This window comes from Microcaecilia unicolor, chromosome 3, assembly GCF_901765095.1.
Source record: "Microcaecilia unicolor chromosome 3, aMicUni1.1, whole genome shotgun sequence".
Lineage (NCBI taxonomy): Eukaryota > Metazoa > Chordata > Amphibia > Gymnophiona > Siphonopidae > Microcaecilia > Microcaecilia unicolor.
In genome coordinates, this window is record NC_044033.1 from 255,296,351 (window position 1) to 255,308,754 (window position 12,404).

Here is a 12,404-nt window from a genome sequence, read left to right on the forward strand (position 1 = left end):
GCGCCTGCGCACTGACTGAGACGACGGCTGGCTGGGGACGCGACGGGTCGCGGCCTGGTCGCACGCTGAGGAGCCCGAGAGCCGAAAGAGAGAGCGGCGGGAGTGAGGCAGGTACGTAAGAAGTGGGACCGCAGTGGGAGAGGAGGGAGGCCGAACGGAGCAGAAAAAAAAAAGAGGAGAGAAATGGAAGGGAGAAGCGGTGAGGGAGCAGCAGGCGGGGGCCGCGCGCGAGAGACGGTCGCCGGTGCGGCCTAAGCTTTTCTCTCAGGCCTGTGACGGGTATTCGGGGTTCAGTGCTGGTTTTTTTTTTAACGCTCCGCTTCCTCCCCCCCCCCCCCCCCCGGGCGCCTGTCTCGTGAGGAGGAGGGGGACCGAATTGCGCAAGAGGCTCCGGGAACAGGACACACGGCCGGATGATCCGGCTTCCAGGATGAGCCTCATGAATATGCATGAGACAGGCCTACGTGCAGGTCCTGCCGCCTGGTCTGGAGCTCATGGATGAGAACCAGAGCTGTGCAAAGGAGGAGCCGCCGCTTCGGCCTTTACCAGCCCCTAAATGTCCAAGGTCTGTTGCTCCCTTTTCTCGAAGCCCTTGTAGCCCCCAACCCAATCAGATCCATGTCCACTCTATTCTGGGGCCTTTTAAGACCGTTATTCATCTAGGACGAGGCTTTGCGCGCCTATTAGGACCCCAGATTTATTGAAATAAAAAAGAAAAGGTGCTACCTTTTTCATTGGATTAACTTAATACATTAGCTTTCAAAGGCAATACCACCTTCTTGAGATCAGAAATGAGCACATGTTGCCAAATAAGCATTGTATTAGGAAGAGAAACAGGGAGAGATGCTTATGTGTTTCATCACCCAGCCATCTTTCTCTTTCTATCAGACTCTTATTACAATGCTTATTTGGCAACATGTGCTCATTTCTGATCTCAAGAAGGTGGTATTGCCTTTGAAAGCTAATGTACTGTTAGTTCAATGGAAAAAGATATTTGCTTTTCTCGATTTTATAAAAGTGGACCGACACAGCTAGCACACCACTCTATTGAACAAATTAGAAACTGACCCCATATGAACCCCTTCTATCTTGTGTACTGAACTAATAGTAGAAAAGGTTGTTCACCACTTTCATTCTGCAAGGTCTTTGCCCACATCCACTGTTTTTTTTAAAAATCTTGGTCCTGAATACTTCACTTCACTAGAAAAACATAAAAGAACTCTACATTTCCCAGGTCAGCCTAGTTGCTAGCAATTCGCTTTGGTATAAAATATCAGTCCTGGCTCCAGGCATTAACCTCCTTCATAAAGACCATAAGTCAATGCTGTACAAAATATACCCATTTCCTTTTATTTTCATTTTACAGAATAGTACTAAGAGCTGCTGTCCCTTTATATTCTCTTCCTGTCTTGCTATTGATGGCTTCCCCCCTTGCTTGTAGTGTACAGTGTGTCTACTATGATTGCAAGCTGCTACTGACTTGTTGGGGGGGGGGGGGGAGATGGGGTGAAGATAGGAACAAACTGTCCTTGTGTCTTGTTAGGGCCCTTTCTCCATTTTTTGGAAGGTTGCTCCCTTTAAGGATGTGCAGGATTAATTTCCCCATTGTACACTCACAAGTGTTGGGCTGTTGTATCTGTTCAGCAACTCAAATATTTGTTGAGCTTGAATCATTGATTATGGACCTTGGGTTTTATCCAGAAATGTATTGTTTTTCTTTCTTCCCAGGTGTCCAGAATGACTCAGTTCCTGCCACCCAATTTGTTGGCTCTCTTTGCCCCCCGAGACCCAATCCCATACTTGCCCCCACTGGAAAAACTACCACATGAGAAGCATCATAACCAGCCTTACTGTGGCATTGCCCCATACATCCGTGAGTTTGAGGTGAGAAGCCTGTTATTCTGGCCAGCTTTTCCATTCAGCTGTGTAATAAGTTACAGTTGTGATCTTTTTCATTAACTTGGTTTGGACAGCCCTTGTCTGTCTTTAGTAGTCACTATATCGTAGCCCTTTTGAGTGATCTGTTGTGCAAATGTTTGTTTTACAGGATCCTCGAGATGCCCCTCCTCCAACCCGGGCTGAGACCCGGGAAGAGCGTATGGAGAGGAAGGTAAGGAAGAGGGTAACTGACATATGGTGCACCTTAGGATGGAAGTGTAATTGTTAAAGTAAGAGAGAGGAGTTGGGAGAAATGGTTCTTTGCTGCGGTTCACATATGGCACTCTTTCCTTTCACACAGAGACGAGAAAAGATTGAGAGAAGGCAGAATGATGTAGAGAATGAACTGAAGATCTGTAAGTGTTTACTGGGGCATTGGAGCTTCTAGTGGAAAGGGACATGATGTGGGTAGGGGAAGGCTTAGTACTTCTCAACTGTTCTTGGCACCTTGCTTGTTGAGGCTTCATCTAGTGGCCTATTTGCATGTCTGTAGCAGTTCATGTTTTTAATTCTTTGATGGATTATCTCTTCATGGTATAGAAATTATGCAGCTGTGAGAGCTTGCTGCACACCCTGGAAAAAGCCACTATGGGCATATTGCAGTGTGCAAGTAACAGGATAAGAGATCTGCGCTTACTCTTTTTTAAGCCAATTTTTTTTTTTGGCTCTTTAGGGGATCCTCACAATGACCCAAACGCACAAGGAGATGCCTTCAAGACTCTTTTTGTGGCCAGAGTGGTAAGCTATGGGAGGGTTATTTGGTCCTGCTGCTCTGTGACTGGTGAGGGATACTGGTGTTGGTGGGTGCTCGGACAGCACTATCGTCTTTCCCTGTGAATTCATTAGAATTATAAACTCAGTGAGACTCTGTCACTTGACAGTGGGATTAAGAATAATGTTCAAGAACCTTTCTGACCTCATTTGCAACTAGTCCTTTGTTTTCTTATTCCTGTTACTCTGTCTTATCTGTCTATATGTTCCATCTTTGCTTACACTCTGTGCTGTCTATTAAAATGTTTTATTGTGTATTGTGTTTGGCATTGTAATGTAGTATATTGTGCCATTCTTTGTATTTGAATATTTTTATTGCTGTAATTTGTTGCTCATGTTTGATTTCTTACTGTATACTGCCTTGAGTGAATTCCTTCAAAAAGGCGGTAAATAAAATAAATAAACTTTGTTCCGCTTAAGCACTGCATTAACTTACCCCAGTCTCTTGAGAGACAGGGTTTGATGGGATGTGTGTGATGCTCACTAAATGCTCTTCTGACCTTGCAGAACTATGACACAACAGAATCCAAGCTGCGCAGAGAGTTTGAAGTGTATGGACCTATTAAACGGGTAAGTGCACTGGAGCCATGGTGTGGGATGAGGTGGGAGAGGACAGATTTCAGGGAACATCTGACAGTTTTCCTCTTTCAGATTCACATAGTGTACAACCGACGATCAGGAAAGCCCCGAGGTTATGCTTTCATCGAATATGAACACGAAAGAGACATGCACTGTGAGTACCCTTCCCGCCGCCTTCAGGCCATTACATTTATCTAAAATGTTTTCAAAGAGGGGAAACAAAAAAACAAACCTTTGTTTATTTATGCTAATTAGTAGCGTCATGCACCTGGGTTAGTCTAGGGTTGTGTGTTTTGTCTTAGTTTTGTTTTCCCCCTTTCCCATCAGGTAAGTCATATAAATGTTTCTAGCATGTCCAGTGTGATCCTGATTACATTAATTCAAGCACAGGCCAGCATGGTATAGATACTGGGGAGGGAAGCAACATTCCTGGAAAGCAGAACTGTTTTCTGTGGGAGAAAATATATCTTGGTTAATTTCCAGGGAGCCATGTGTTCCTGGAACATCTTTGCACAAAATTCAGTCTTAAACTGAATGTGCAAACCATCCTATGATTTCTCTATTGCTACTGCAGAATAAGGAGGAAGGAATTTGAGTGAGTAACTGGGGTTGTTTGGTTTTTTTCTTTTAAATACTGATTTTGAACCCCATCATGTTTTGGGGAAGGGCTCAGTATCTAGGAATATGGAGAGAGAGTTGAATTTCAGAGACTCCCTCTAAATGAGAGATTGAAGAGACCCTGGCCAGGTGGGAATGGGTTGGTGAGGAAATGATGCTGTAACACATCAGCTGTTGAGTCTGCAGTGACAGTGTTTCTGGGTAACTGTGGCAGTTAGTGTGATTGGGGCCCCACTGGACATTTGACAGAGGGGCAACAGATAAAGCATCTGTAGGAAGCACGTATGTGTGTCTTGTGGGAATAATTTGGGGGTGGGCTTTGCCTGTCTCAGAAACTGTTGTAATCTCTTTTGCTGAACGTGTATTGTGAACGGGGTGTATTAATTGTGTGTTCTTATTGTCACTGCAGCCACCTTTGTGATGGCAATTGCCACTGCTGGCTTGCAGCTGATGCTAATGCTCCCCTTTACAACATCTCATTGTATGGTTGGTATAAGGGTTTGTATGATGGGTAAGCCTTCGTAGTACCGCTATATACACACTTCTCTTTACAGACACATACATATTTCATGTGTACATAAGCCCAGTGGAGAGTGTCGGCATCCATGTTAGCGAGGAGGGGGATTTCTTTCCTTATCTGTCTTGCCCTTGTACTGCTCTCGGGTGGGGGGAGGGGGAGACGGGGGTGATATCTGAGAGTAGTCCTGCTTGAGTGCTGAACTGAGCAGGATGGGCAGGTTGGAAAAGTGGCTGAGGATTTGTTTAATGTCCTCACCTTTTAAGAGGTCTAGCTCCTGTGTCTGTTTATCCCTTAGTGCTGAATTGCAGGGCTCAAATATCGGGTGGATCTTGGGCCCTGGCATTTAGCCTGCTTTATGCTGTGCTTGCTGACTTCTCGTAGGTCTCGGGCTTGTGGAGGAAAGGTTGTGCCTGTTGTCATTCTTTGATAAGAGGAGGAAAGGGTGGGCTAAGGTAGCGCTTCTTTATGAGGCACAATATCTGAAAGCTTTCCCATCATTCACTCGGTCTGAAAAATCAACTGATACATCCAAGTGATTCTTTGTAATACTTCAGGCCATTTTTTTGTCATCTGCACTTAGCCTGTTAAGACGCTACTTCATTAGAGTCCCTCCATGTGCCTCGGCTTCAGCGACTCCACTTTTGTACTCGAGAAATTTTTTTTTACCTTCACCATGCAGAAGCCTGGCAAGGGACTGGTAGGCAGCAAATGCCAGAGATACTTGAGCCCTGTAATTTCTTTATAATTGGGCAAATAAGTTAACGCAGTGTCCCAAAATGGCAGCGCCGTGATCTCTAGTTAGCCAGCTCCCTTTTTTCTCTTTCCCCAAAGGGTAAGGTGGGCTCTCAGGCCTCTATGCCCTTTTGAGCCCACAGTTAGTCATTCTGTTTAGGGTGCTGCTCCCCACAGGGACTTAAGCACCTGTGCTGTTGTGGTTGTGTAGAGGGCAGAGGGACAGTGGGAGATTCTGTAGGTGCACATTTGCAAGGCATGATGAGTGATAGAGAAATTTAACTGCAGCTAGTATCGCTTATTGCACCTAGACAGATTAATTACACTCACCTCCCCCCTTCAACGTTTTCCCACTTTAAGGTTTTACTTCCTTTCCTCTGCCCCATCTTCACCCTGCTCGCTCTGGTATATCTTTAGACACATTTTAGGGCAAGAAGGGAAATGCTTCTCGTCACCTGGAAGTTGTGTGAACACATGTACACTAGTCTTGTTCCTTCAATTTGTGTAACACACTGAACTATTTTTCACTTGCTGAACCCCACTTTCTGTCTGAAAAGATGCATTTTGAGATCCAGCATTCCTGCCTGTAGAGAGGTGATACACTGCTCCAGCCTAGCATTGTAGGGTTTCCTCTCCTCTGAGCCAGTACCAACCCAGCATAACAGACCTCCGTAATCTCCTGAGTGGCCCGTTTGCCACACTCCCTTTTCCTGATGTTCCGCTTACTGTATCTGCTTGGGGTGGTGATGGAATAATTCTGAAGAAAATAAGGGGGAGGTTGAGAGTACTGGATCTCAAAAGAAGCATATGCAGAAGGTAGTTAATAATAGTCTGCTTTAAATGTGTGAGGCGTTAATATATGCTGAGCCGCAGCTAAAAATACTCACCTGGGCCAGTCTCATGGAGAAAGAAGTTTCTATATACAGAACACACGGTCAAGACTGTTTGCAAGCTAAAAGCATTCTGCGAGAACCTTTAAAGTTGTAAAAGGAGCAGAGCTTAGGATCTTAGTCTCAGATTCAGTTGCAGGGAGTTAACAGGTAGAGCCTGTGTGAGCTCAGGGATGAGACAAATTCCACACACAAAAAAGATTTCTTAAGGAATCACACCAGATATCACACTTCAATATACCTGGCCCCCCAAAAAGATCAGTTTAATTCAGCTTACTGAAGGGAGGTTAAGTGAGTACTGGTTTTAAAAGTCCCAGCTCATTGTGCCCTGGCAACTGTAACTGTAGCTTTATTTAAGGGGGTGTCGGTACAATTTTAATGACAGTCCTTTTTTCTACCTGGTGAAAGAGGCAGAGTGCTAATTTTTAGAATGGTGATTACAAACAAAAGGAGACTACACTTCCCAGGGTACCTTGCTGATGGGGCCTAATCCAGGACTGGCTCTGCTTCTGCCAGTGATCTGCAGCTGTCTTTGTCAGTAAAGGTTCTGAAGGGGATCAGTTAGGGTTATACAAGTTAAATTTCCATTTAAATTATTTTGAAGAAGGGTGGGGAATGCCTGTTAACGGGTGAAACGTTGCTTGGTTTGTTGACTTAAAACTAGTCTTCAAACCCTGAGAATGAAGAGAGCAGTTTAGGATCTTTCAGTCACACACATAAGAAAATACACATTTTGTTATCCCATAATAACATGAAGGTAAGGTAAACAGATTCAGGTAAGCCATCAAGGAAGCACTGTCGCCTTGCCATGGTCTGAAACTGCAAGCAAAGGGAGGTTTATGAAGCACAGGTGCCACCCTCTCCAAGTCGCAAACAGAAGGAAGCAAGGCTAAAAGATTGAAATGAGGGGAGCTTGAGACTGAAGAAGGGATGTGGGGAGTTGGTAAGTGAAGATAGATGGTTGTGAATCTGGTACCTGAAGGGATGACAGGGTAAATGGTAGTAGCCTTGGATCGGTAAGTGGAGGGGGGGGGGGGGGGGGGGTTGGGATCTGGTACAGGTTTTGGATTTGGTAAGTGAAAGTTTGGATTTGGTAAGTGAAGGTTGGGATCTGGTATCTGAAGGGCTGATACTGGTTTTGGATTTGGTAAGTGGAGGAGGGATGGTTTGTAATTAAAAAGGTGGGAGAGGAGGAACAGAGGGGTGGAAACTAAAGAGGGAAAAGGGGATGGGGGAAATGTAAATTAAAAGGGGGGGTTGCAATGCTTCATCAGCTACAAAAGCATCAGATCTTTCTGGGAGTAAAACTGAATTCTGTTCATAGGACTCATGTTTTCCAAGTGCACTTCTTGGGGGAGGTCATTTCTAAGTTCAGCTTTAGCACATTTTAGTTCTTCCATCACCTTGGCTTCTCCTCGGGCCCCATGTTGGGCCCTTGATCCATGTTTCAGTTTCTTGCTTGGTTTATAGAAGCCTCCCTCCCATAGGTTAACTCTTTCCCTTCCATTGACTCATCTGATGCTGATGGGAACTGATGGATGGCATGGTGTAACAAGCTTTTCCATAGCAGAGCTACCTTCGCTTGTCCATGCTTTTGAAGGTGTGCCAATACTGAGTATGAGGCATAAAGTGACTGACCAGTCCACACAGAAGAAGGAGTTTTCCTTTCCTGCTTTGGCTGCTTTGCCACTGCCTCTGAGGTTTTCACCATCTGAAATTGGGACATTTCAGCTTCTTTTCTCTTTCTGTGTGCTGTGGCATTAAGCCTAAGCTATGCCTACATCTGGGGTCTGCAGAATGCACACAGTCAAAGGGCTTTTCCCATCGTAAAATCTGCTCCTAAAACTGAACTACTGGATGAAGTAAAGTTTTCAAAATTTTTGTATTGATTTCAGACAAGCTTCAGTATAAAACAGTTTGCCCTTTGTGTCAAGCTAGTGGTGCAGTTTTCTGAGCAGTTTCACCATTCTCAGATAAGTATTTAGAGGAATCCATTTGATAATTCTTGAAAGGGCACCTGGTTATTAAAATTACCCATCTTGTGCACAAGGTGACGTCTTTATTTACTGTATAAGTGCACAGTGAGACTGCCTGTGGCAGAGGGGTGCTTTTAATAATGGGTGTCCTTGGACGCCATATAAAGACTAGATGTTTTAAATTCTCCTTCCCCCAAACAAAAATTAGTAAAGCCTTCTCAAGGGGGGGCTTACGTTTCCTATCTTGGATATCCTGAGCATGGGAATGTGCCGACCCAGGGAATCATGGGCCCCGTTCAAAGTCAACTGTGGCCCATCATCACTGCCACTTGGAGTCGAGAGGACCGTCGGAGTCTGTGGCTTGCTCTGGGAGCAGCAGGTCGCAACACCACGGAGTCTGTGTCCATCACACATTCTGTCCAACTAAAAGGAAAATAAGACAACAGACTTTATTTTTCCAGTCAATGCTGGCCACCAGCTGCTGAGACAGGTAAGGCTTTGAGACTTCGCTCAGCAGCAGATACAAGGAAACAAGATTGTCCAAAATCCACCCCTCCCCCCCCCCCCCCCCCCCCCCCCCAAAAAAAAAAAAAAAAAAATTTAAGCAACCCACCCTCCCCGCAACCACAAAATCGGCAAACTACAGCAGCAAAGGTTCAGAGAGAACCTCATCTTGGGCAAGATAGCATCCAAGTTTCGTTGAGTTTGTGGCCGTAAGTTGAAAGGTTTTGTAAGTAGTTTCTCCAGGTAAACACCTTTTTTTCCAATTTTGTCGTGGTAGTCTTGTATGCGTTGTTCGTGTTTGTAGATTTCAGGGCTCTTGATGCTCTCTCTCCTTTAACTGTGGTTGGGTGAGGATGGGGTAGGAAGTGTGTGTGTGTGAGTGGGGGGGTATGCCTTGGTGGCATGCTGTGGGTGCAAAGTCTTCATAGGATGACACAGGTTCTGGGTTTTCTACTACATGTGGGAGCAGATGGCATGAGTAGTCCTGTCCAGGTACTGAGGCTTCTTCAGTTCAGACTGTGTGTTTGGAGATACCATATGCTACTCGGTTCCTAGGAGGGATGCAGATGGTGTTGTGTGAAGGAGTGAGGGGAGGTGGCTGCCAGCTAATCTCCTGAGATATTGGTATTTGTGTTCTGACTTAGAAGCACTTTTGCTGCTTCCTGTACCCAGGCTTACACTTGCAGCTCAGTATCTCCCCACCTGATTTCCTAATGGGTAGCATAAATCAGAGTGCTGCAGTTCATGCAGTGTTCGCACACCACCTTACCCCTCTTCCATGCCTGTGTGGTCTGAGTGCTGTGAGTCTGGACTGGAGACAGATGCAAGTTGTAGACACAGGGAGGTCATTGTTGATTGTAACCTTTGCTTTTTTTGCAGCTTTAACATGGTGGGATTCCAGCAAGCCCTTTTCTTTATACTTGTATTGATATGTGTATGGGGAGGGAGTGGGGGGTTGCTCAGATGTGATAAAACACTAAGATTATCATCCAAGATGGATGTCTCCTGTTTCTGGGAAACGTTCTGCCATTAGTGGGAGTTGAGGCAGACCTTTTTGTTCTGGAAATATACCCCCAGCTTCACATGGAGCTGTTTTAAGTACTGGAGTCCTGTTTAGGTCTTTGCCTATGATAATTTTCTTAGCCAAGAGCTTCCTGTATGTACCCTGCAGAGGACACTGAACCACCCCCATGCACAAGATGTTCTGGGAAGTATCCCCATTATAATTTGGAAAGGACTAAGTGCCTTTGTGTGGATGTGGGTTTTATTATTTTCCAATGTTAGACCCAAAAAGTCTTTTGCATTTCCATATGGGGCTGAGTAGCTTCAAATACAACTTTGTGGGCGAAGGCACATTCAGTCCATCTGGTTAATTTTCTGGGATTGCCCAAGTGACATCCCTTGGTAGTGCTCCAGAGAAGACCAGTGACTGGCTTCTGTGTATTCTAAAGATGGGCGTTTGGAAGCTGGTAGGGGGGGGCCAGACCTGGGATGACATGGCTAACTGGAGCTCCTCTGCCCTTCTGGACACAATCTGTTGCAGCGGCATACAAGCATGCAGACGGCAAGAAAATAGATGGGAGAAGAGTGTTGGTTGATGTAGAGAGAGGACGTACGGTGAAAGGCTGGCGCCCACGCAGGCTTGGTAAGGATGTCTCCATTTTAATCTTGTGTACACACCATGGAATGTGAGCTTTCAGGTATACACATGATACCTGAACAAATTTTATTTAAAAAATGTGACATTTTGCCTTATAGCACTGAGCCTTAAAGAGGATTACTATAAAATAAAGTGTAAAAATCTTTGTATTTCGCTCCTTCCCGTTGGATTTGACCAAAACAGCACCTTGTGAACCTCAGTGAGCTCCCACCAGGAGTCCTACTCTGCTGTTTATACTACTCTTTGTTTCTGGGAGGAGCTTGTTACCACAACTTTTGAGATGTGCCATTAGCATTATGTATAATAGTTCCCTTTAGTGCCCTTGTGCACTTGGGATAGGACAGACAATCTTTTTGTTTTTTTTTCAGGAGGTGGTCTTGGTGGCACACGTAGGGGCGGGGCAGATGTTAACATCAGGCACTCTGGCCGAGACGATACTTCCAGATACGATGAAAGGTGAGCTTTCTGTGCTAATCTTACTGGTGCTAAATCTTGAAGAAGAGGAAATTGTGCCAACCAGTCTTCCTTTGCTGCTTAAGGAACATGTGCATCCTTTGTCCTTGGGTATAGGTCTATTACGTCTGTCTCTTGCTTCCTTAATTATAGAATGAATAATTGTACAACTCTTTTGAGTTTTAACTGCATAAGCCATAGAAGCTGTGATCTTGCTGTTTTAGCAGCTTGGGACCTCCACAGTTTAGCCTTTACTGTCTCTGCTGCTGTTGGTTATGTGGGCCTTGAGCTTCTGATACAATCTTTGCCATTTGGGTGTCCCAGGAATGAGAAGGGCAAAATGCTTATTAACCTGCCTGATGTGTGGTTTGTGTCGGTTTTATATTTTCCAGAGATCGTGATAGAGAGAGAGAGCGTGACCGACGGGAGCGGAGTCGGGACAAGGAACGAGAACGGCGTAGGAGCCGCTCACGGGAGCGCAGACGCCGGACTCGAAGCCGCGAGAAGGAGGAAAGGAAGCGCAGCCGGGAGAGGAGTAAGGAAAAAGAAAAGGAGAAGGACAAAGACAGAGACCGGAAACGCAGGAGTCGAAGCCGGGACCGCAAGCGTGAGAGAGACCGTGAACGAGACAAGAAAGAAGAACGGGGGGAGGGTGATATGCTGGAAGGTGGCGAAGGCCTTATGGAAGATGTCCAGCTTGGAGAGCTGGGCATAGATGGCATGGAGTTGAAAACAGAGCCAGAGGAGAAGAGCAGGGAGCGGGACAGAGACAGGGACAGAGAGAAGGACCGTGAGCGGGACAGGGACAGGAGACGCAGTCATAGGGATAGAGACCGGGAGAGGAGACGGGATAGGGACAGAGACCGAGACAGGGATAGAGACCGCGATAGGGACAGGGACCGAGAGCACAAGAGAGAGCGGGACAGAGGGGATCGTGGCGATAAGAGGGAAGAGAGAGGTCCGGATAACGGCATGATGCCAGAACAGTTGGAAGAGACCAGTCAGGACATGTATCTGGATCAGGAGTCCTCTATGCACTCTGGCGATGGCTACATGTCTGCAGAAAACGGCTACCTTATGGAGCCCCCCATGGAGTGACCACCTCTGCCATTCTTTCTCATCTGTGAACTCTTCCACTACTGGACCAATCTGTCAGAGTGCTCGTATACACCTGGCTCGCCCCTTGCCATTATTGCTCACCTGTGCGTGCAGGCTAGGAGCTTTCATACCAAAGGGAGGAATCAAAAGCCTCCCCGAACGTTCCCAGTGAAACTCAGACAGGAGCCTGTTTATATATATATATGTTTTTCTTAATTTTTTCAGTAGGTGGGTATGTTTCCTGAGTTTCTATAGTGTTATCCTCCTAGGAGTTCGTGCAAGGTTTGCATCACTGTAGAATTTTATTTTTTAATTGTGTCCAAAATAATAAAATGGAAAATTGAATTTTAATGCATTACTGCCTCATTTTCTGCCATGAAGTTTCAGAGGCTTGGTTTTATTACACTTAGAATGCCACCCTTGACCATTGATAGGGAAGGGCTTGTGAGTAGAGAGCTGAATAGGGACTGGGAATACCACAGGATGGAAAATGTTGCCAAGGGATTCCCACAGGGATGGAATAATTTGCTGTGAGATTTCAGTGGTAGTGTAGTCAAAATTTCTGCTGCGGCTTGGAAATCACTGAGAAGCAATTGGAGCACAAGAATGAAGCTTAGAATGTGTGGAGAGAGGAAGTTGGAGTGCCAAGATGAGGCTTGGAATGT

General features: G+C 45.6%; 1 protein-coding gene across 1 annotated transcript; it reads left to right on the top strand.

Annotated features, from left to right (window-relative positions):
- SNRNP70 (small nuclear ribonucleoprotein U1 subunit 70) lies at positions 1 to 12,094 on the top strand. Its single transcript, XM_030197925.1, has 10 exons — positions 1 to 111; positions 1,729 to 1,884; positions 2,048 to 2,110; positions 2,240 to 2,294; positions 2,612 to 2,676; positions 3,217 to 3,279; positions 3,361 to 3,442; positions 10,072 to 10,173; positions 10,557 to 10,644; positions 11,034 to 12,094. Exons 2-10 carry the CDS (start codon positions 1,738 to 1,740, stop codon positions 11,737 to 11,739), a joined length of 1,371 nt encoding a protein of 456 aa, XP_030053785.1. The 5' UTR covers positions 1 to 111; positions 1,729 to 1,737; the 3' UTR covers positions 11,740 to 12,094.
- The last annotated feature ends 310 nt before the right edge of the window (positions 12,095 to 12,404 follow it).